The following is a 24,655-nucleotide window of genomic DNA, read 5'->3' as shown; positions in this document are numbered from 1 at the left end:
AAGTTGATGATCATTGTGGGAAACTTTAATATCTGTGTCTCAGCCACTGAAAAATAAACAGCCAAACATCAGTAAGGAAATAGAATCTTTAAAGGATGCATTTAACACGCTGGACCTAATTGAGATACGTGGTACACTACACTCAACATGCAGAATACATACCCTTTTCAAGTGCAGAAGCAATATTTATAACAATCATATTTATGATCATTGAGAAGACACAAATTCCAAAGAGTTTTAGTTATACAAATATTTAATCAGAGTGGAACTATAAGTTTGGAAATTAAGCAAAACATTTTCAGTATGGTAAAGGGATGAATAAAATCAAAGTTTGCTTTTTTGAAACACTAATAAAATTGATGGCCCCTGCAAGATTGATTAACAAAACAGACAAAAGGCACAAACTCTAACCGCAGACCTTATAAGTATTAAAAAGATAAATGAATAATAGAACAACTTTGAAATTTTAGATAAAATGAACAAATTGATTCAGCAAACACAGGTTACCAGAATGAATATTCAAATATATGTAATTGAACCTGTAATTAAACACCTTAAAAAGAAAACTACAGTCTCTCATGGCTTAATAAGTGAATTCTTTCCAAATGCTTAAGGAAGAAATAGCACACATCTTACATCAACTCTGTCAGAAATAGGAGAAGAAACATATTCCAAATTGTCTAACCAGCATAGCTTTAATACTATGTATTAAAACCTCACAAGTCTGGGCGCGATGGCTCACGCCTGTAATCCTAGCACTTTGGGAGGCAGAGGCGGGCAGATCACAAGGTCGAGTTCAAAACCAGCCTGGCCAACATGGTGAAACCCCGTCCCTACTAAAAATACAAAAAAAAAATGAGCCAGGCGTGGTGGCATGTGCCTGTATTCCCAGCTATTAGAGAGGCTGAGGCAGACGCCGTGACAGTGAGTCGAGACTGCGCCACTGCACTGCAGCCTGGCAACAGAATGAGACTGCATTTCAAAAAAAAAAAAAAAAGGATGAAAATTGAATTGCAGTATAATCTTAAAACTTTTGAGAAATCTATGTTTTTCAGTTAAAAAGAGACAGACTCAGCCTTTTGACCTTCCTCTTTCCCTCCTTGGAAGGCAGTCCAAGACCTGGAAATACAGCAGCCACATTGTAACCACAAGAATAAAAACATGGCTAAGGAAGTATCAGGAAACTAAAAAGAACCCTGGACTGCCTTCCTCTGCAAATTTTAAGTGACAATAATGAAATCTATATTTCTTTAAGTCACTGAATCAGATTAAATTTATGTAGCCCTAAATGAGGTATTAAATACTAAAATACACACTAAAATACAAAAATTTTGGTCTTGAACTGTTGATCTCAGGTGATACACCCATGTCAGCCTACCAAGGTGCTGCGATTACAGGCATGAGCCACCACACCCACCTCAAAACCTTTGTGTTTTTAAAGATATTTTAAAGACATGTCTCTAGTTTGAAAAAAAAAAAAGCCCTTAACAATAATGTAGGAGAATAAGAGAAACTTTTTCCAAAAAAGAGAAATCACTGTGATTATTTTATCTTATTGGAATGTTGGATAATATAGTCTGCTTTATTAATCATCAAGCATGCTGTAAATTTTCCATTATAATAGGATTTGTACCTCAATTAAGGTGATAAAGTTTTAAAGTTTAGAAAGTGAAAGCCAGCCCCGCCCCTCTCCCAGAGTGCACGGGGACAGCAGTTGCATGGGCAGCTTTCCTTGTGACATCACAGGACCTTCATGACACGCTGCTGTCTGGCCCCACCTCCTTTCCCTTTCATCTTTCTCATTGACCAATGGGCTTGCAGCATTAAGGCCACGCCCCTATTCTGCATTCTAGTGCAGCCCTGGTGACGCCTTCTCTGGCTCAGTCACATAGCTGCGTGGTACGTGACTGGAGGCATATCATTGTCCTCGCCTGGATCACGCCAATGTGGCCCCAACCCCACCTCCCCACCCCATGATGTCAGAAAAAACCCAACAGAGCAAATTGGCTGAGGCCAAGGAAAAGGTAAAATGCATCAGATTGTGACACCCCAAACCCAACCCTGCCCCAGGCCCCTCTGACAGCAGAACAGCTGCCAGAGTCCATGTCACTCCAGAAGTAAACCGGGCTGGGCCCCCCCAGTGCCTCTGGGCTCCCCTAACCAAAATCTTGTGTCAGCCCCAACCCCTCAGCAGTCTGCCCCTGACCTCATCTGACTTTGAGCTGGCGACTCATGGGGCTCCCCACTCTGTACTCTGCCCTCACCCCCTCTTGCTCAAAAACTGACCTCCCTGGGCCCTTTGGGCTCATGTTTCCAAGGAACTGGATGCCCCAGCACCTGCTCTCACCAGTCACCCTACGGTGACTTTGGGCAGGTGACTCCTGGGACTCCCCGCTCCATACTCGGCCCTCACCTACCGCTGCCCCAAGCCCAACCTCCCTGGGCTCTTTGGGCTCACGTTTCCAAGTACCTGGGTCCCAACCATGTGAACACCACCCCAATCTCAAAGAGGCAACTTGGGCATGGCACTGATGTGTCCCCCATCCCCCACCACACCAGGGAGGAGTGGAACGTACTGATGGCACAGTCCCTCTAGGAACTGTCATTACTGCTGCAAGACTGGCCTTTGATCTTAGGACCCATCCCCTAAGTGTTCTCATGGTTCCTCTGGTTGCAGCACAGATTTCCAGCTGGAAGGGGAGTGGGGACCGTGTGACCTAGGAGTGAGAAGTTTCAGGATGCCTTACTCCCTTAACACAGACGTTGACAGTTTGAAAAGCCTACACCTCCCTTGTGAACTCAAAATGTTGACAGTGCCTCTGGGTGGCAGTGGGAAAACAGGTTTGGTTTGGTTTGGTTTTCTCCCAGGCTTCTACTCTTCAGAGAGACTTCAACAGTTTTTCCTAAGTTCTCCACCTCATATTTGAATTCTCCATGGTTCTGGCACCAGAGTGCCCATCAGTCAGTGATCTTTGAAGTGAGATTTGCTCATCTTCTGCAGAAGAGATCTTGGGAAACTGAACTTGACAACTTGAATCTTCCTCATCTCATCTCATCCTGGGGTACTTTGAGTACCACAGGATACATATGAGGCATCTTTCTGAAGCATCAGTTTTCCTTGATTCTCTTGGGAGAGACAATACATTAATGTTCTTAGGGATGATAGTCACATAGATTTCTGAGTATACAAGACTTCTCTCTGAAATGCAGCTTGGGTTGTCCTCTTTTGTTTAATTCCCACATTTAACAGAAAGGCTGCCTTCTGCCCTGAGGATACATGACTCTAACAGGATGTGTGACTGTAAACCACACAGTGTACACCTTCCTGCCTACTTTTTATTTTTCTACCTCTGCCTCTGGTTTTGGTCCCTGGCAGCTGCTGATTTGTGGCAAAACCACAGAGCTCACAGTCAGAAGACTGAGTTTAAGTTCCATTACTGCCTTTCTTTTAGCCACGGTATCAATCCCTCCCAGTCACTAAGTGATTGTGACAGCACCTCGTACAGTTGTTGGTGGCATTAAATCAGATGGTCTATGAGAGTATTTTGTATAAACTGTAAAGTGACTGTAGGAGCTTGTAGTTCTCATGAGTATCACTCCTCCTCTTTTCCACAGTTTACAGACTATCATCAGTGGAACAGTGCTGGTGTTGGTACCGGAGCAACCGACACCAAACAGAAGAAAATAAATAATGGCACTAACCCTGAGACAACCACTTCTGGTGGTTGCCATTCAGCTGAGGATGTGAGTCTTGGCTGGCTGGTCTCCTGAGGACAGGGGACACAAGGGGAGGTTGAGGGTAACTGTTAAGATTGTAGAAGGAAGAACTGCCGGGTACTGGTTAAGAATTCTGGGTTTGAATCCTACCTCTCTCTCCATCTGTGAGGGACATGATTTACAGCAAATTACTTGAGTTCTTTGGACCTCTCTTTTCACATCTGTAAAATAGGGGTGGTAATGTTTTACTTACATGTGTGAAGTTTAAATCAGATTTGTTATTGTTGTTGTTTTTGTGTTAATCCCTAGTCTAGCACCTGCTGTAAACGCCTCTCCTCTTTGGGCTTCCATTTCCTGAGGAGGTAGAGTTAGAGTGTCAGAGGTTTCTGTTTGCTCTGAGAGTCTGTGATTTAAAGATTCACTAGAATGGAAACCTTGGGGCCAAGGGCTCCTGTCTGCCTTTTCCATCCTATATCCCAGCTGTGAAGAACTGTCCCCGGTCCCCATGTACTTGGTCAATGCTTGTTGAATGAACACATCTTTCTAAATCACAAGCTAGCAGAAGGGTGGGCTTTTCTCACATTCCATGTCTGAAGGTTTCTGTTACCGTCTTTTCCAGAAAATCTAGTTTCAGACTTTCAGTTCTGTGGCTGTGGGCAAAAACCAACAAAGAACCAAATCCTTTTTCTTTGGGAGTTAAGGAGTGTTGACCAGTTCATGCTCCCACTGGGTCTAAGAACTTTGCCCTTAAAATCCATTCCTGACCCCTGCTTACCACTTCCTGGCCTGGGGAATAGAGTCAAGGGGCCACCCTCAGTCACCTTCCTTTGACTCTCCCCACAGAAACAACAGAACCGAGCTCAGCTGAAAGAAGTAACATGGTTTCTTTGTTTGCTCATGACATGACTGCTGGGTTTGGGGGGCACTCAGATGTAGAGGCCCAAGTCTCCTCTCGCCTACTCCCAGCCTGGGGAGGAAGGCTCACCTCCCAGATTCCAGCCCATCCCCACAGGGTCCCTGATAACCTGGTCCCATGGGTGGGCCTGTCCTGGGGCAGGGGGCCATTCTGGGGGCATGTCTCTTGCTGTGGATCTCTGCTTCCCCCTAGTAAGAGCTCTGTCTTCCTCTTCCTATAGGAAAAGAAGGTGAGCCATCAACATCAGCCAGCCCTAAGGAGGCAGCTAGAGGTGAGTGGAGGGTGTGAAGTTCCCTCCTGTCCTCTGGATGAGGTTTCTTTGCTTCTCTTTCAGCACTTGCTTGTCTTTTCTCCCAAAGGCCCAGGATCATACCGTACAAATCCTTATGTGTCAGAAAACTGAACTGGAGACAGTGCTCTATTACAGCCAGGATGCTGCCGGGAAATTTGAAGGTGGGAATCTGGGCACCCCATCATCCCTCAACCTCGCACTTTCACAGGCCTTTAGGGGGAGTCCTTTGGGCCGCATCTCAACCTCTCTCATTCCAGGAGAGTCCCAGGATCTGGCAGGCCACCTGCATCATTCCTGGCACTTTGAAGGAGAGTTACAGCGGGCCCTCTCCTCTGTGCCCACACAGCACAAGAAGGCAGACAGGGTGAGTCCAACCACCTGCCCAGTCCCATGGGAGCCCAGCTTTGCAGATAGAGGAATGAGCCTAAAGGTCCCTTCTGCAGGATGCAGCGTCCTGCCCAGAAGACAGCATGGGCCATTTCTTGCTGCTTTTGTGTGTGGTTGTTAGAGGCAGGTTAGGGCTGAGTCAGCTGCTGTGGGTGAGTTGCGGGGTGCTGTGGGGAGCGAGCACTGGACACAGAGCTCCGAGGCCAAGTGCCCACCCTGCCCATACTTGGCTGCACCCTTGGTCAAATCCTAGGTGGGGGTTAGGGTACTTGTACCATGAAGGTACAGAAGAGTATCTTTAGTATGTTACCATTTGTGTAGAGAGAGGGAACACACATATGTGTGTGTGTGTATGTGTATGTATTATGGTAATATACATAAAACATGTTTGTAAGGATTCATAAAAAACTCAGGAGATAGGAACAGTATTGGGGGGAAATATTTCCCTTCTGTACCTTCTGATGTTTGGACTATGCCAATGTATCATTCTTTCAAAAATCAACAAAGGATTAATTTCCTTCTCCTTATCTGTGTCCCTACCCCCAGCGAAAGAATGGGCTTAGAGAATCAGATATACCTGGGTGTTGAAATCCCAGCTCTAAGTGATCTTAGGCAAGCACTTAACCTTTAATACCCCATGTTTTTCATCTACACAATAGAGGTGATCATGGTAACTGTCTCCTATGGTGGTTGTGAGGATTAAATGGGATTGTTAGCATCGTGCCTGGTGAAGCACTCAATAAAGGTTCCAACAGTGGTAGTAATAAGAGTAATAGCAATAGCAATATTATCTGATCTCTCTGGGACCCTGTTAGCCAGCTATCAATTCAATCTCTTTCCCTGTCCCTTCCACCCTTACTGAGTTCTTTGAAAAACAAGTGAGAGCCAGGTGCGGTGGTGCATGCCTGTAATCCCAGCTACTTAGGAGGCTGAGGCAGAAGAATCACTTGAACCCAGGAGGCAGAGGTTGCGATGGGGTGAGATCGCGCCTGTGCACTCCAGCGTGGGCAACAAGAGAGAAACTCCATCTGAAAAAAAAAAGAAAGAAAGAAAGAAAGAAAGGAAAACAAATGAGACCATGGGCTTGGAAATGTCTTGAGAACATGTCAGGTGTGATTGAGAGGGAGCAAGAGTTACTGTGGAGTAGTCACTGTAGCTGTCGTTACTGGTCAGCCAGCTGCTCCTCTGCCTGCTCTATCCTGACTTGACCTTTCTCTATTTGTAGTACATCGAGGAGTTAACAAACGAGAGGGACGCCATGAGTCTGGAGCTGTATAGGAACACGTAGGATGGGGGAAGGTGGGATGGGAGGTCTGGGAGCCCTTAGTGGGGGTGGTGTGCTGGGAGGTGGGGGGTACAGGTGAGCATGGTGAGAGGCTCATACAGGTTTTCATGTGTGCGCAGGGAAGCTCCAGTGCTGACTGTGCCACTGACTCATAGGGTAGCCTCAGGCAACTCATGTCCTCTCTCTGGCCTGCCACCTGGGAGTTTTAATTCCTGGGGTCCCTTCCAGTGCCATGATTCTGTGGTTGTGGGGTGAGGCAGAGCGTCGATCACCAAAGCAGTCCTTTCTGTTCTTCATTCATTCCTTTCTCTACTGCCTCTGGCTATAGCATAACCAATGAGGAGCTGAAGGAGAAAAATGCCAAACTACAAGAAAAACTTCAAATCGTAGAATCTGAAAAGTCTGAGATCCAGCTCAACATCAAGGAGCTAAAAAGGAAGCCAGAGAAGGACAAAATCCTGCTGCCACAGGTGAGAGACTGCAGCCCTCAGAGCTGTGGGAGCAGCATCCAGCTGGGACCATGGTCAAGGGATCATGCAGGGTATGGAGAGTGTCCAGCCAAGAGTTGGAAAATTTGGGCCCTTATTCTGGTCCCGCCATAGAATCCTCTAGAGTGTGCTAAAAATCTACAAAGTGGGGACCTGCCTGGGAAATCAGAACCTCAGGGTTAGGGCTTAAAATTTCTTTTTAAAGAACCATAGATGAAAACCATTGTTTTATAGATTACATTTATATAGTTAGCTTATGAGTCTATTTCCTTTTCAGGTTCAAACCAACACTTTACAGGAGGAGAAGATGTGGAGGCAGGAGGAGAAGCTTCAGGATCAGGAGGAGAAGATACGGAAGCAGGAGGAGAAGCTACGGGATCAGGAGGAGAAGATACGGAAGCAGGAGGAAAAGATGCGGAGACAGGAGGAGAGGCTGTGCGCACAGGAGAAGGAGCTGCGGGAGCAGCAGGAGCAGATGTGGGAGCAGGAAAAGAAGATGCAGGAGCAGGAGCAGCAGATGAGGGAGCAGGAGCAGCAGATGGGGGAGCAGGAGGAGAAGATGTGGAGACAGGAGGAGAAGATGTGGAGACAGGAGGAGAGGCTGTGGCAGCAGGAGAAGCAGATGCGGGAGGAGGAGGACAAGATGCGGGAGCAGGAGGAGAAGATGTGGAAGCAGGAGAAGGAGGTGCGCGAACTGGAGGAGCAGATGCAGAAGCAGAAGGAGCAGATGTGGAAGCAGGAGGAGCAGGTGTGGAAGCAGGAGGAGCAGAGGCCCAAGCTGGAGGAGCAGATGCGGAAGCAGGAGGAGCAGATGCGGAAGAAGGAGGAGCAGATGAGGAAGCAGGAGGAGCAGATGAGGAAGCAGGAGGAGCAGATGCGGAAGCAGGAGGAGCAGATGCGGAAGCAGGAGGAGCAGATGTGGAAGCAGGAGGAGCAGATGAGGAAGCAGGAGAAGGAGCTGCGTGAGCTGGAGAAGCAGATGCAGAAGCAGGAGGAGCAGATGAGGAAGCAGGAGGAGCAGATGCGGAAGAAGGAGGAGCAGATGCGGAAGCAGGAGGAGCAGATGAGGAAGCAGGAGGAGCAGATGAGGAAGCAGGAGGAGCAGATGAGGAAGCAGGAGGAGCAGATGAGGAAGCAGGAGGAGCAGATGCGGAAGCAGGAGGAGCAGATGCGGAAGCAGGAGGAGCAGATGAGGAAGCAGGAGGAGCAGATGAGGAAGCAGGAGGAGCAGATGCGGAAGGAGGAGCAGATGAGGAAGCAGGAGGAGCAGAGGCCCAAGCTGGAGGAGCAGATGCGGAAGCAGGAAGAGCAGATGAGGAAGCAGGAGGAGCAGATGCGGAAGGAGGAGCAGATGAGGAAGCAGGAGGAGCAGAGGCCCGAGCTGGAGGAGCAGATGCGGAAGCAGGAGGAGCAGATGAGGAAGCAGGAGAAGGAGCTGCGCGAGCTGGAGAAGAAGATGCGGAAGAAGGAGGAGCAGATGGGAGAGGTGGAGGAGCAGATGTGGAAGCAGGAGGAGCATATGCGCGAGCTGGAGGAGCAGATGCGGGAGCAGGACGAGAGGCTGCGATTGAAGGAGGAGAGGCTGTGGGATCAGGATGAGAAGATGCGCGAGGAGGAGGAGAAGATGTGGATACAGGAGGAAAGGCTTCAGGAGCAGGAAAAGGAGCTGCGGGAGAAGGAAGAGCAGATGCAGAAGCAGGAGAAGATGCGGGAGGAGGAGGCGAAGATGCGGGAGGAGAAGAAGAAGATGCGGGGGCAGGAGGAGAAGATGTGGGAGAAGGAGAGGATGGGAGAGCAGGAGGAGAAGATGCAGGAGGAGCGGTGCTCAGAGCCCTGCCTCCCTCCCTCCAAAGACCTTTCTGATAGGAGCCACCCTGGCAGCGTGGAGCCTGCACGAGAGCCCGGGAAGGGTTATTCCCATGACAACCGCACTGCACAGCAGATGATGCAGCTGCTTGGTGGAAGGAAGAACGCCCAGGAGCGCCCAGTCTTAGGCAGCACCTCCTGCATCCCATTCTTCTACCGAGGAGATAAGAAAAAGATGAAGATCATCAGTATCTAAAAGCCGGCACTGTCAACAAGGCCTACAGAAGTGTAAGCCGCCGTGGAACTTTGTGAATATAGTCTGAGAACAAACTTGAAAAAAAGAGAAAAAAGAAAATTTATTTTAAATTGTGGCAAAATACTGGCTTGGTGCAGTCGCCCACACTTGTAATCGCAGCACTTTGGGAGGCCTAGGCAGGTGGTTCATCTTAAGTCAGGAGTTCAAGACCAGCCTGGCCAACATGATGAAACCCCGTTAAAAAAGTTAGCTGGGCATGGTTGCGCACGCCTGTCATCCCGGCTACGCGGGAGGCTGAGGTTGCAGTGAGTCTACATCACACCACTGCCTCCAGTCTGGGTGACAGAGTGAGACTACATCTCAAAAAAAAAAAAAAAGTTTCTACCTGAGGACTATAATATCTATGTACGTTTCTATTGTTTTTTTCTTGGTCTTTCTCATTTAGTCTTGTGTTGTCTTGTCTTATGGCATGCCTAGTAAACTTTTATCTGCCTCCAGAGAGTAATGACTTTGACTTTATGGCACACAATTGGAGTAAGAGCAGACCACCTTCATCTGGTTTGGGACTAAGCTAGTTCAAAGCAGGTTGTAGGTTTTGTGACAGCTGGTCTATGTTTTATTCATTTGGACTCCTAGGGGTGGCCCTTCCAGGGTCCCCACCAAGGTCCCATCTCCTTCCTGGGATCCAAATTCTCATTAGGTCATTTCAGCCCTGTGAGAGTGCCAAACATTCAGCTAGGCTCTCCAGCCTCTTAACTATCACTTCACACTCAGTTTCTTAGCCTCTTAGCCCTCTACTGTTGACCAATCACCAAATGTGGGAAAAGCACTATAGACTGTCGGGGTCACTTCCTAGGCCTGGTCACTCAAGTCCTGGCTGAGATCTTCAATTACCTTCCAACAACTGTTTTTGATGGTGGGGGGGACACATTTTTTTGTGAGAGTCTAAATAGTTTCTGTGGCATAAATGCATGGTTTAATGGTGCCTGGGTTGTAACAGAAAAGTGTATGGGCAAAAATCATAAGGGAAAAATGATTCATATTTTATGTCTGTCTACATTAGACCTGCTCAGGGAATAGAATTTGGGAATCACATAATAAATAAGAAACTGCATGCTTGATTGAACATTTGCTTTCTTCACTATCAGGACATGGGGACATATATTTTAAGGCTTTTAAAGGCATTTGGGAGAGATTTTATATAGGCCATAAAATGCATTACCCCTCAAAAATAAGAATCACTGAAGAATATAGTTGACTCACAGAAAAAAAAAAAATCCTCTCTAATTTTAAGCCGCTATTAGTTCTCTTTACAAAAAACTTGGGAAAGTTATTATTTTTATTTTTTTGCAAACTTTAACCATGACCTCGCTTTACTTCCATGTATTTAATTTCACTGAAATTATATTTCAAAGAAAAGTCTTTCTGGAAATTGTTTTTACTTTAATACCCAAAATTGGAACAACAGCACTCACAGGAGCAAGGCTCCAACCAGTGGATCAGCTGTTTGGCGTGCATGTAGAAGAAGGTGCATTGAAACTCAGTACATCTGTGTTTAGCCTTAGGCAGAAAGTCTGTTTCTTCAAGTAAACCTAATGTACTAAAGATACTCCCTGCAGATGGCTTGTTTCCAGCCCATGGCAAGGTAGACAAGTCACATGGCTTTAAAGGCAAAGCCGTCTTGTCTGTCTCATGGGGACATAAGAACAATCGATTGTTGAAGGAATCCTAGGGCTTTTGGCTTCCAGTACAGACAGACAGATGTGCCTCTCTCGACCTTGCTGAAGCAGGCCCCAAATATTCACTCCTAGAACATGGAGACAAAGAAAGAAATTGAACTTTCCAATATATTCCAGTTTCTTCTAGATTCAAATATAGCTCTGAAATGAAGATGAGATTGTTTGCATTGTTGCTTTGTTTTGAAATTTTATTATTAAACCCCACAATTCGAAGGCACGGAAATGTTTGCCTAGCATTCAGCACACCCCAAACATTTCCAGATGGGTTGCAAGAAGTCAACCTCATCCAGATTTTGTTTCTGCTGGAGATGTCGTCCCTTGCTGTATGTCCTTGCATATTTTTCCTGCCAGCTGTGGGAAGTGACAGGACATGGTTTAATTTGGGCTGCTGTTCTCTTTCTTTAAGCCTGCAGCAGACAGCCCTTTTGAAACTCACCCTTTGCCTCTCCTCCCTCCTATAATTCATTTTTTCCTCATTTTTTTTCTGATAGTGCATATTACTTGAGATTTTCCTGGAAAAGTTGTGATTATCTGGAATTGGATCTTCTGCCACCTTCAACAGCTCGAATCCTTGTAGGCTAGCAGCTAACCTAGAGCTGGCAGACTCAAATGGAATCTTGATCTCTTCATATTTAAGGCTCAGAAAACTCAAAAGGAGTGCTTTGTAAAATACTTCTGTTTATATTATATGTATGATAATTAGCATGAGTACAAAACGGGCAAAATTTAGCTGGGCTCAGGTAGACTTTCCTATGGATCAGATAAATGGAAATGAAAAAAAGTATGAGGACACAGATTTGCTGATTGTTCTCCATCTTTTATATTTATTTCTTAACTTGTCTTGGTCTACTGTAGAATGTTCCAGAAATGTCATTGGGTATAATGTCTGATTTAGCACTGACTTATTTGTGGGTTTGCTTCGAGTGTATTTTCCTTGGGCTTTGGGTATATGACTGCCACAAATTTTAATTACACTAATTAGACGTAGGTGGATGCTTAAGCCCAGCTGGAGTCCTAGCCCTGTTCAGCTGCCTCTGTCATTAGTTTTTCTGGTGACATGGTTTGGCACCATCTTCCAACACATTTTCCGGAAATTAGTTTTAAGTTCGAAAATAACTTGTCTAATAAAGCTACTGACATTCAACTAGTGTCTTTAACTTGTTGAAGTGGACTTGAGTAAAATGCATACATTTAAACTGTAACTTGTGTACCCATTTCTTTCCTTAACTGTGGGCTTTCAGATTTGTTTGGTGGCTAGAGAGGGAGTCATGCCCGATCCTCATGAGTCCCTGTGCTCATGTCTAGTTTAGGTGAAGCCTGACTTGGCTCAGGGCTGGGTGGCAGGTTTTAACGTGTGTGGCAATGCTAGTCAATTGGGGATATCCACATGGCTCATAGTGTAGAGAAGGCTTCTGAGGTCTAGACCCAGCAGGTGGGAAGCCAGCCTTGGTTAGTGCCGTGGACCACGGGCACAGGAGGAGTCAGTCTCAGGAGCACCTCTGCCCTGCATCTCCCTCGGAGGATATAGGGCCATGTGTGCCTGCCACTTCCCTGTTCTCACAGCTCTTTGTGATGTCAGAGAAGCCTTTGGATTTTGTTTTTGGGAGAGTATGCCAAACTATGGCCTCCACAGCATGGGGTTCAGGTTGAGTTTGCCATTCCTAGTTGCTCCCTGGAAACATATCCCTCCTCTTTAACCCTACTTAAAGGGTTTAAAACATTCTACTCTTACTTTTAAAGGATGCTTTAAAAATACAGGCCACATCTGTTTCACTTAATCTGCATTCAACAGCACCTCATGACACAAAAAGTAATGCAGTCTGTTTGCCAAGCAAGCACTTGGAAATTTCGAGGCACGGAAACTGATAGGAGCCTCCGTTTTTCCACCTTGAGGATTGTTGCACTTTGCATCCACCCAGGTCATCTCTCAGCAGCATCCACGCTCACAGGGCTGCCTCTCGTCCTCTCACATATTTTCAGGCGTGTTTGTTCACTATTCAATGCACTCAGCTTTTGTCAAGTGCCCACTTGCTCTCTGCAAGGTGTTTTGAATTCACGTACGGCCAGGGGCTCTGGTGCAGGGAGGAGCACACAGAACCAGAAGACATGGAGCATGGGGCTTCCAAGGTCTTCCCTTCAGGAAGCCAGATGATGAGGGCATTTCTCCTTTGTTACTTTGCTAAAGCGGCTGACAGTAGTTAGACACAGCTGAGGAGGCGGGAGGCCCGCAGCGCTTCTGGGGGTCCAGCATGCTGTTTAGCTACTGATGAGGGTGGGCAGAAGAAACAAGCAGACTCCCTCCTGCTCTGGGACAGTTTCACGTAGGAAACCAGGAGTCTGAGCCGCCCAGAGTATGGGCATGTTGAGGGCTGCTGGCCTTTTTGTCATGTCTTCGGAACAGGCACGATGGGATTATTGTCATCTCGAATGTCAGGCTAAGGGAGCTTCAGGAAAAGATTTCTGCACCATTTTTTTAGGACATTGTTTCCAAATCCTTTAAAGTCTAAGGGTCACTTGGTGCAATCATTTCACTACTTATTTGGCAAAGGGAGTTTACAGAATCAGTGTGGAACGTGGAGACGATGTGAAGATGGCGTTTTCAGTCCGCTGATGTCCTTGTTTCCTCCCTGTCTCTCTTGCAAAGTCGCCAACATCCAGCAGCAGCTGGCCCAGCTTGACAATGAGTCCCGGCCAGGCACGGCCGAGGCTGACAGGGACCGGCTGCAGCTCATCAAGGAGAAGGAGGCCCTGCGGCAGGAGCTTCAGCTCATCATTGCACAGCGCCGCTCCGCGGGAGATGTGGCCCTGCTGGAGGAGGAGCGGGAGCGCCTGGAGGAGGAGCTGCGATGTGCACGGGCCACCTCCGCACAAAGCGCCATGGAGAGATGGGTCAGCGGGGACAGGTCCTCCAGCAGAAAGCCTGCTGGAAAAACTCCACGGGGTGGCTTGTGTGTGGCTGAAGGGTGTTCCTGATGATCGCTCAGAGCTTCTCCTGCCTGGATGTTCCCTGGTCTAGGAGGGGCATGCGGTGGGCGACACTGCCTTCTGCTCCCTGGGTCTCTGGAGCCTCTGCTCTGAAGCAGGAGGTGATAAGGGGGAAGGAGTGAGGGAAGATGGGTGACCTCCACCTCCCACAATGCCCCACCCTTCCCGAAGTTTGTGCTTGGTGCTTTCACCTGCCTTTGTGGGACCCTGCCCTGAGCAGGCTGTGGTCCCACTCCGGCCCGGGCAGCTCTGTTGCATGGGGGGAAGAATTCCCTGTTCCTGACATGGTGAGCATGGTGGGTATCCACCTACTGCTTTCCTCTCCAACTTTGATTTCTAACCAGGAGAGCCTGCTCTTCTCTGGCATTGGGAAGCTGGCCACCTGTCGTGCATCTGTCCCGAGGCTCCTTCACCACGCAGGACAAGCAAAGCCAGCATGGTGGCTTTGGTATTCGGTGCCACTGGGTCGTTCAGCCTTTCCTCGTGTGCCATGTGTCCTGGTTTCCACTTGCTGTGTGAGATTGCAGATTGTGTCAAAGGCTGGGCCTGCCTTCCACACTTAGCAGCAGTTTCTCTGTGGCTATCAGCTGGGCTTTGGAGAGCAGCCCCTCCCCCACGTGTTAAAGTCTCGCCCCCGGAGCTCACATGAGCAGCTCCACAGAGACTCTAATAGACGCTTGGATGATTGGATCTGTTCAGATGCTCTTACTCCTACTGTTTCACAATGGGTGTCTGTATTGTTGGCGTCCTTTATGCTTGGATGTTCATGGGTCATCTTCATAGGAGACAAGTCTGTGGCTTGGCACGAGGGGCTCACGGCAGCCTCAGGGAAGCAGTGGTGTCTGGAGAGTTGAGCTCAGAGCCCTGGGCAGGTGAATTTCATTTTGCCTGAGATGGTGGCTGCATTTGTTTTCAGCTAAACATTTCCTTCTGTTCCACCCCTGATATTCTTGTATGTGTGTTCTGCATAGGAGGACCTGGGAGTTGCTGTTGCTTCTCTGTGAAGGGGGGAGGACTTGGCCCCACAAATGTCGCCTGCATCTCAGGGCCCCACACCCAGGCTCCTTTGACTGTGGCTGCTGTCAACATGTGGAAATCCAGCACACACACGTGCTGTGGCCCCTGAGTACAAGTCTGCAGCCCTCCATGGAGCCAGTGTTAGCCCCGATGCCTGGGTTCAAGGGTGGGGACAGCAAAGCCAGACAGCTTTGACTCATGGGGGCCTCACATGAGACCAGCCCAGGTGCTGAGTCCTGGGACTCAGAGCCCTCGACCAGGACCTAATCGCCCCAAGCATGTTTCCTGAATCTGCTGCTAAATGACCTTGGCGGGAGAAGCACATCCACATGTGCTAAGCACTGGCACGCACATCTCATGGGGGTGGGGCCCTTGTAGCTCTGGGCCTTCTGTGCCAGTACACACAGGGCCCATTTCTCCATGCCACCTCCCTTCAATGGAGGGGTGCTTGCAGTGTGCAAGTATGGGGCCACATGGTAGGAGGCTTCCCCCAGCACAGGCTGGCAGCATTAGGAGACTGGCGTGGGCCAAGTGCAGAGAGAGTGAGGTTGGCGCCTTAAGGCTGAGCTGTGCCAGCTGTAGAGCTGGGCCCAGTCTTCCTGTCTCACCTGCAGTGTTATCAGCAGCAAATGGGAGGCGTTTGCTGGGCTGGGGTGTCATCCGGGGGGAGAAAGAGAGAGATGCTCACCTCCTTCAAGCCTCCCGCCCTGGCAGATGATACGTGCAGCGGCCTCCCAGCTGCTCAGAGCCGGCATCTCTGGAGGGAGCTGGCGCACATCTCCTGGGCTGAGGGAGCAGGCTGGAGATGAAGGACACATACCCTAGATAATCTCTCGGAAGGCTTGTGTCAATGCTTGTGATATCCTTTGTTATTTTAGCTTGCTCATGTTAGTGTGTGGCAGGCATTTATACAAGATGCTGATGTTCAACAGAGAACCCCACGTCTCTATTGCAAGATGCCTGTCATCCTGAGAAATCCTCTTTCCAAGGATGACTGCTTTTATTATAGGGGTGATTATAAAATGAAAGATCTATCAAAAAGCAAAAATTTGGTTCTGCGGAACCTGAAGTCACGTTTTCCTTTGTCATAATTTAATGACATCTTTACAAAGAGTACTTTATGTAAAGTAAATGAAGACAGTAAATTAGACTTTATATTTTCTTAATCTGTTAGCTTACTTTTCTACTCCTTTTCATAGCAGTGGTAAATATTCTTTGAAGTTAGTTTCCTTTGAATTGGAGACACAAGGCTATGTGCTTTAGGAGTTGGGCCCCGGCCAGTTTTCTGCCAGGAAACTGTAACCCCTTTTCTTTTTGTTGAAAATATAAGTACAGAAGTCAGGCAAATGTCTAAGACTCTTATTCTAGCAGTTTATTTTCCAGCCAGTTTTTAGATGTCTCAGTTATTGCCAGCGTGGCCCCTGTTTGGTAAGAAAGTTACATTTTTAGTCATCTGCAACTTTCAGAATAACCAGCATAAAATTAGACTGCACATGTGGCACTCATGGGCACTTGTGTGTGATCTTGTATCCAGATGCACTGTCTCTTGCACACTCCAAAATGCACCTATTTGTATAATGACAAATGTGTTGTATTGGATAGAAGGGGGGAATTTGATCTAAAACTTTTTTCACTACAGATAAAACAATCTGAAAATAAGTCATGACTAAAGGCAGTCTAAAACCGAGCCATACATATGAGTGTATCTGTATGTCATCTGTGTGAAAACAGAGCTGGAATGTGCTGACGGATTTAGCGATGGGTTGGAAATTCTACCTGGTCACTCAAGAGTGGAGCCAGTTTTCAGTAGGAACTCAATTTAGATTCTATTAATTTGGGATTTGAGCTAATAGAATTCAGGTTGGGTTAGAATTTCTGAAAAGCATTAAGAAAAAAGTTAATAGCCTTGGACCAGGCTTGGGTAAATTCCCTACAACAAATCGCTTCCTGGGGCTGGTCACTGTTTGCCACTGGATACGCTCTGCTGGTGTCATCTCTGCCCCTGGGGTCCTCTGTGACTTAATAGTGTCCTGGTGCTTGTGAGAGTGGGTTCCAAGTTACAGCTCCAAAGCCCAATGAGGGATGTATTTTGAACTCACTTTTAAACTCCCTTTGAAAACTCTCAGCTCCCCATCTTCTGGAAAAGATGGGGTTTTTGAGGATATCGCCCTTGATAAGCACCAGATAGGATGTGAGTATCACAGAAAATTGGGGAAATGTTTTTCAGTAGTAAAGGAAATGCCTGTTTGTTGGTAATGTGCCTTGGCTTTAGGGTCAAGCCAGCCTGACCGAACTTTGAACTTGTGTAGCAGAGGCAAGCTACTTTATATGAGTTTCTTCATCTGAAAAGCAGGGATACAACCCAAAGACCAGTAAGGAATGAGGCAGTGCATACAAAGCAGTGTGCCTTTCTATAAGCCCCTCAGTGGAACTTCAGAATTGCTTTTTCTTTTTTTTTTTTTTTTTTTTGAGACGGAGTCTCGCTCTGTCACCCAGGCTGGAGTGCAGTGGCGCAATCTCGGCTCACTGCAAGCTCCAACTCCCAGGTTCATGCCTTTCTCCTGCCTTAGCCTCCCAAATAGCTGGGACTACAGGCACCCATGACCACACCCAGCTAATTTTTTGTATTTTTGGTAGAGACAGGTTTCACTGTGTTAACCAGGATGGTCTCGATCTCCTGAACTCGTGATCCACCCACCTCAGCCTCCCAAAGTGTTGGGATAACAGGTGTGAGCCACCACGCCTGGCCCCAGAATTGCTTTTTAAACATTACTTTCATCTGTACAAGCTATCAAAACATTTTCCTTAAAAATTAAAATATCATAGGTAAGTGGAATCTTAGAACATTCTACTCAAGAGTTTATTACACGTGTTCTCAAATATTTTGGTCTCAGAACCTCCTTCCAATGTTAAAATGCAGTGGATTCCAAAGAGCTTTTGTTTGTGTGGTTTTTTTAAAGTTCTTTTTTCTAACTGTTTTGTTTTGTTTTTCATTTTTCCCCACCCAGGGACCTGTCAGTGTTTACGTGGATTTTTATCTGTCAGTATTTACTAATTTAGAAGTTAGCCCTGGGGAATTTTTTAAATATTTATTTATTAAAGATAACAATAGGCCAGGCACAGTGGCTCACGCCTGTAATCCCAGGACTTTGGGAGGCCAAGGCAGGAGGATTATTTTAGTTCAGGAGTTCGAGACCAGCCTAGGCAACATGAGAAAACCTCTTCTTTACAAAAAATACAAAAGTTAGCTGGGTGTGGTGGCACGTGCCTGTGGTCCCAGCTACTTGGGAGCCTGAGGTGGGAAGATGACTTGATCCCGGGAGGTGGAGTTTGCAGTGAGCTCTGATCACACCACTGCACTCCAGCCTGCACAACAGAGCAAGGCCCCATCTCCACAAATAAAAAAAGACAATAAAAACCCTATTATGTGTTAATATTAGTAACATTTCTATGACTGATAACTTTTTTGAAACAAAAAACTATAGTGAGAAGAGTGGTATTATTTGCCCTTGCTGTCCATCTCTTTAGCATCTGGCTTGCTAGAAGGCAGCTGCTTTGGCCCTTGGTGCATTTGGCCTGTTGAGATGCGGTCATTTTGAGTGAAAACATGAAGACCATCTAGCTGCCTACTGAATGCCATTGGGAAGGAGGGGACCTCATGGGACCCCTGAAGGCGTTTTAGGGATCCGCAGGGGTCTTTGGATCATGCTTTGGAAAGCATTGGTTTCAATATATGATATTGAACTTGAAAGTGGGTTGTGTCGTGGCTCCATGTAGGACGATGCTTGTACTCTCTCGCCAGCTGACCTCTGCATGGCACCATTTGGAATTTTGTTTGCATCAAGAGAAACAAAGGCTCATCAGAATTTCTGGCATGTGGTTGAAACCCGTAAACAAACTCAGACTGGTTTGTCTTCCTTATCCTAAGTTGGTGGCACATCTGTTTCCTTTATGGGTGATAGCAGCTCTTTGTCGATCACGTGTCATTTGACGTACATTATTTTATCTATGCAGCATCAGTTCCCTGAGCTGGAGATTGTGGACTCCATTTTTACAGGTAATGAAACTAAGGGCTCAGAGAGGGTGAGACATTTGCCTAAGGCCACACAGCTTGTGAGTGACCAGCCGGGTGGGATTCTCTGAATCCCAGGCTGCTGTCGGACACTGTGTCTGGTTTCCTCTCACTCCCACCTAGCCAAGCTCTTCAAACCCCTTCAGCATGTCCCATTCCCTGTTGGTGGAAAGAGGAAGGTATTAAAGGGGCCTACTGTGGCCACACGTCACAGTGTCATTTCCATTTGTAAACCAGGAGTGTTTCCTTTTAGAGGCGTACATATTTACTCATGGAGTTGTCCAACAACTGTTTATTGAGTGCCTATCCATGGTAGGCTCGATTCTAGGTGGTGGGCTTTATTGCAGTAGGAACAAATTTTATTCTAGAAAATTACTAAGTAGACAAAAGTAGAAGGAAGGAAAACAAAAATACCTCCAACCCCGTAACCTGGAGATGGCAACGGCTGCTATTTTGTTTCATTTGCTTCTAATGTTTTTACTGTATAGATCTTAGAATGATATTTGTTCTTATCTAGAAGGTGGCCTAGTATGAGGGAATCTGATTTGTTCCAAGGAATTTGAACAGATGACTGCGTGCTCTGCATTTGAGCTCATCTGCTAGTTATCTGTCCTTCTGCTCACTTACCCCTCTTCCCATCCATCCAAGCAGCCATCCCCAGACACCCGTCCAACCACCCACGAAGCCACCCACCAAGCCACCTACCCAGTCAGCCATCCACCCACCCACCCAGCCACACATCCAGCCACCCATCCAACCACCCACCCAACCACCCACCCACCCATCCACCCATCCACCCACCCAGCCACCCACCCACCCATCCACCGATCTAGCCACCCAGCCACCCACCCACCCATCCACCGATCTAGCCACCCAGCCACCCATCCAGCCACCCACCCACCCATCCACCCATCTAGCCACCCATCCAGCCACCCACCCATCCAGCCACCCACCCACCTAGCCACCCATCCAGCCACCCACCCACCCATCCACCCACCCAGCCACCCATCCAGCCACCCACCCATTTAGCTGCCCACCTATCTGTCCACCTGTAGCTCACCCACCCAGCCACCCACCCACACATTGACCCATCCCCGTGCCCACTCCTCTTCTCACGCATCCCCTCCCCCATGCACTGTGCCTGGCGCTTTCACAGAGTAGCAGGCCCTGCTCAGGGTGCCAGGGATGTGTGATCTTGGCCCTTGTGAGCTGGGTGCTTTGAGAATGGGGGGTCATCGCAACCTGATTCAGTTGGAGGGAATTCATAGTGGAATGTCTTGTTATGAAAATATTCTCCCTGTCTTTGAAATGTACTAATCGACTGTTTTCTTACCTACAGGATTCTGCTTCAGGAAAAAAGGAACTGTCTACTTATGCAGCTGGAAGAAGGCACCCACTTAACATCCTCCCTCCAGTCCCAGTTAAAAAGGTAGGTTACTTTCAAAGAGAAAACTGTATTTGTTCATAGCGTTCCAATGACTGGTTCGTGAACTTGTTTCTTGTAGCTTGTTTTTCTCCTGCTGGAGCTCGACCTGAAATGTTGTTAACACAGAATGGATACATTATATGTGTAACAGGCTACTGCTGTATGACTCAAGGAATATGGAGAGAACCACATTTGGCTTCAGGGTAAGTAAGAGGCCTAAAGTCAAATGTATTCAAGGATTTTGTAACCTAATTAACAGTTTCAGAAGTGTACATCTATACACATGCACATTTTTCTTTTGAGTTTTTTTTAAAAAGCATATGAATTTTTTAAGCTAGTAAGATTTGGCTGCTCAAGAATGGCCCTGCGCACATTCTTCAGCCCTGACCATATGGTAGAGTGCAATGTCAAGGGCCTTACCTGTGTCATTTTCTCAGATATTCCTCCTAACAATGCCCGAGGTGGGAACTATTCTCACCCCAGCCCCAGTGAGCCCATGGGAGCCCAGAGGGGATGAATGGCTTGAGCAAGTGTACCTGGCTAGTAAGTGTTCCAGCCAGGACTGGGACTGGGACTTGGGCACGGGTCTCTGCTATTGCCCACTGCTCTCTGTCACCCTTTCCATGCTCACAGGGTGAGCAGGGCTGGCTGCCCTGCTATCTCAGATGGCCATGCTCTCTCATTCCAGCCTGTGTGCCAGCACCCTGATGGTGTCCTCAGGGAGCAGCCATGGGTCTCTGGCCTCCAGCCAGGGCTCCTGAGCTTGGTCAGCTTCACGGACATCTATGGCCTCCCTCAGTAGGAGAAGCCCAACGCTGAGGGTGGCCATCTTCTACGCTTCGACCTCATTCCCTTCAACTCGCTGGGGTGAGATGCCCCCTTTTCAGAGCCCCCAGGACCCTCGGGCTTCCACAAGCAGAGGCGGTCCCTGGACATGCCCCAGTCCCTGGCGTCACTGTCCTCCTGCTCCTCCCTGTCCTCGCTGTCGCCCCCAAGCTCGCCCCTGGACACACCCTTCCTCCCTGCCTGGAGGGACTCGCTGCTGGCACAGCTGGCGGACAGCTGGGAGGACCAGGCCTGGGTGCCCTGGAGAGACTGTGGGCACATGCCTCGGCTTTGGGGGACGAAGACTTAACAGGCGTGGTGGCCCTTCAGCCACACGGGGTCCCCAGGGATTGGGAAGGGCTGCACGAGTGAGGACCCCCACCAGCCGGCACTCCTGTGTGTGGAAGTAAGTGCGGATGCGGCCTCCTGCGGGGCGAGGGTTATGTTCAGGGAGGAAACTGTGGGGTCCAGAGTGAGGACGGCTGGCTTTCCAGGTCCATGCTGAGCTCTACATTTAGGAATATTGATGTGATTGGGAAGAGCACACACCTGCTCTTTCTGATCTGTGTTGGGGAAAGATCATTGAAATAGACAAAGATGTCTTTCCTAGGTATTTGGCTTGTTTTTAAAAAATACTTAATTGTTGAAAATTAGGGTAAGAACCACACAGTCTTCCACATTCAGAGGCTGCTAGAGATGGATCAGGGCCTTCGTGACCTTTACAGCGTGCATGTGGAGATGGAACCGTCAGTGTGTGCCCACCTGAGACCATTATGCCAACAGGTGTCTGCTTGTAGCTAGTGGAAATCTCGACTTCTTTTATTGCTTTGACATCTCTTTATCTTTTATAGTTTTCAAGAACATAATTCTATCAAATGTGGAAGTGAAAATAATTGTTTAATTTCAAAAGACATGCCTGTAAGTATCAGTCATTTCTACTGAATTGGTTTCTCTGGTGGTTCTTCAAATGGAAAAACATGGAGCTCTGTGGAGCCTCATCCATTCAGATGGTGTTGGTTCAGCTCCTCCTTGGAGCTGGGGTCTTTCTGCTTGTAGCCTGCTTGGAAGACCAAACTGCTATGGAAGGGAATATTGATCCCATGTGCTTTTGTGAGCCACCCATGGCAACTTTATCTTCCTTTGGTTTTAAAGAGGATCAAGAACAAGGTCTCCCGTTCCTGAAGTTCAGCCCATTTAATTGACTTTTATTTGCACAGCAAAAATGTTTTAAATGTTCCATTGAGGCAAACACTAGATAATTTGTGCAGCATAGTGGATCTCAGCCAGGGGTGTTTTTGCCTCCTGCCCCTGGGGAACACTTGGCAATGTCTGGAAACATTTTTGGTTGTCACAACTAGGGGATGGGAGATGCTCCTGGCATCTGGCGAGTGTAGGCCAGGGATGCTGCTAAGCATCCTACCATGCACAAGGCAGCACCCCCTCCCCCTCGAGAATGGTCCAGCCCCAAATGTCAAGAGGGCTGAGGCTGAGAAACCCTAGTCACATACCATGGAGTATTTATGCTTCAAAGGGTAGAAATAAAACTAGAGAGCAGAACCAGTGTGGTGTAGTGGAAACAGCTTCAAACTAGCACCTGGGAGACCAAGCTTTTGTTCCCTGCCCTGTCCACTTCTAGCTGTGTGACCTTGAACACATTCCTGGACTGAGTCTCACCTTTTCCACCCTTGAATGCAGTCAACTCTGTGACCCCCTCCATTCACCACCATTCTGTTACCCAAGAGATAGATGGATTGGTGGATCAATAGATAGGTTCATCACTCTATAAAATAGTAGTCTGTTGGCACTTACCTGCGTAACCAGAGGCCATCATGTTCTGAGACTGCCCCATGACTTTTTGGTATCTCTATTTTGGTGTCTGCCCCTGTGTTTGCAAACACACTTTGGTATCCCCAGATATATTGTTTCTGAAGTCCATACATGCAGGTATCCTTCATTAGCTTTGTTCCTCTTTATAACCACACGTTGATTGCTCCATGTTTATTCCGTTCAGTCAAAAAGGAAATATCCAATTAGGGCTTTTTTCTTAGTCTCCTTCCTCTCTCCCACCACCTTCTCCTTAAGGGATTGAGAGTCCAGAATGTCAGTCTAGTTAGGCATGAAATCTGCACAAGGCCCAAGGGCCACTTTGGGACAGAGGAGAGACAGAGTGGGAGAGAGAAGCGCTGACTTAATTTCACATCCTGATTTCTTTATTTTTTCCTTTGCTTTCCGTGGCAGATGCTATAATGGTCGAAATTTCTCAGACTGGGAAGTATTTGCTTACGTGTGTAGACACTGCCATCTCGTGGTGGAGTCATAAGTCATTCGTGATTATTACTTGTATTACACTGCCATCTTGTGGCGGATTCATATATGGCATTGATGATGAATTCTTGTATGGCACTGCCATCTTGTGGCGGATTCGTATATGACATTGGTGATGAATTCTTGCACGGCACTGCCATCTGGTGGCGGATTCTTATATGACATTGGTGATGAATTCTTGTATGGCACTGCCATCTGGTGGCAGATTCTTATATGACACCGCCGATAAATTCCCGAGTGACACTGCCATCTGGTGGTAGACTCTTATATGACATCGGTGGTGGTTTCTTGGGTGACACTGCCGACTAGTGGTAGCTTTTTATGATACTGCCATCTGGTGGTAGTTTTATACGTTACATCTATTACATTGTTTCAAGGACACATACATATTATGTTGTTCCAAGGACACATTTATTTGTGTCCTTAGAAACTTGACATACTTGACCCTGCTGGGTGTCCCCAGAGGGCCGGGTTGTGTAGCCAGCTTCAGGCATGGACACTGGGGGGCTCCTCGCCTCCCCTGCCCCATCATGTATCAGCTGTGCTGGGAACATTGCGGTCTAAGTTCGTCCCCCAGCAAGTCTTAATAAGACAAAATTTTTGTGAGATAAAAATCAAGGTTGTCCAAACTTGCAAACCAGCCTCTGAATGATTTTTTCCTTGTGTTTTCAATCAATTGGAGGAAACAGAAGGCAGGTCAAAGGAGTGGGGCAATACACTGTGGTCTTTCATGCTATTTACGTTTTTGTTACAGTTTTGTCTTCCCTGGATTTTAAAAAGTCAAATGTGTTGTGATTATGAAATACTTATCTATTTTCATCTACCCATTAGTATTAGCTAATCAAAACCTGTAAAAATCTTGACTTTGCTCATATTGATGTTTTTATGATACTGATACTCCATTTAATGTTGTTGGCTTAAATTCTGCAGTGTTTTCACTTTGTGCTTTTTTTTTTTTATCTGTTCTCATGTGGCTCGACAGAAGTGCTCACTGTAAGTGGCCTTGGGAGTCCCCTTGCTCAGTGTTGTTGCTCAAGCCCCAGGCATACCTTTGTGCTGTGGATGGATGTGTTCAGGATGGCTGGGGTGTGGCCAACGAGGGTTATCTTATAGCTGTGC

General features: G+C 47.4%; 1 protein-coding gene and 1 pseudogene across 2 annotated transcripts; both read left to right on the top strand.

Annotated features, from left to right (window-relative positions):
- The first annotated feature begins 1,882 nt into the window (after positions 1–1,882).
- On the top strand, positions 1,883–12,484 carry LOC129050268 (golgin subfamily A member 6-like protein 7). Of its 2 annotated transcripts, XM_054532070.2 has the most exons (8): positions 1,883–2,024; positions 3,616–3,744; positions 4,854–4,904; positions 4,993–5,086; positions 5,183–5,289; positions 6,538–6,596; positions 6,926–7,067; positions 7,363–12,484. In XM_054532070.2, exons 1-8 carry the CDS (start codon positions 1,974–1,976, stop codon positions 9,145–9,147), a joined length of 2,418 nt encoding a protein of 805 aa, XP_054388045.1. In that variant the 5' UTR covers positions 1,883–1,973; the 3' UTR covers positions 9,148–12,484. The 2 variants fall into 2 exon arrangements, with proteins under 2 accessions (XP_054388045.1, XP_054388044.1); XM_054532069.2 differs by having other exon boundaries at positions 1,897–2,024; positions 4,993–5,289.
- Positions 12,485–16,633: 4,149 nt separating this feature from the next.
- Positions 16,634–21,802, top strand: LOC100460289 (protein WWC3-like; annotated as a pseudogene).
- Positions 21,803–24,655: the final 2,853 nt, after the last annotated feature.

The sequence above is a fragment of the Pongo abelii genome, chromosome 16, assembly GCF_028885655.2.
Source record: "Pongo abelii isolate AG06213 chromosome 16, NHGRI_mPonAbe1-v2.0_pri, whole genome shotgun sequence".
NCBI classification, from domain to species: domain Eukaryota; kingdom Metazoa; phylum Chordata; class Mammalia; order Primates; family Hominidae; genus Pongo; species Pongo abelii.
This window is presented reverse-complemented; position numbering and strand designations above follow the sequence as displayed.

Coding starts and splice junctions, on each gene's coding strand:
- LOC129050268 (XM_054532069.2), top strand. CDS start 1,974: ATGATGTCAGAAAAAACCCAACAGAGCAAATTGGCTGAGGCCAAGGAA. Junction 3,745..4,853: donor GTTGCCATTCAGCTGAGGAT/GTGAGTCTTGGC, acceptor CTCTTCCTATAG/GAAAAGAAGGTGAGCCATCA. Junction 6,597..6,925: donor CTGGAGCTGTATAGGAACAC/GTAGGATGGGGG, acceptor CTCTGGCTATAG/CATAACCAATGAGGAGCTGA.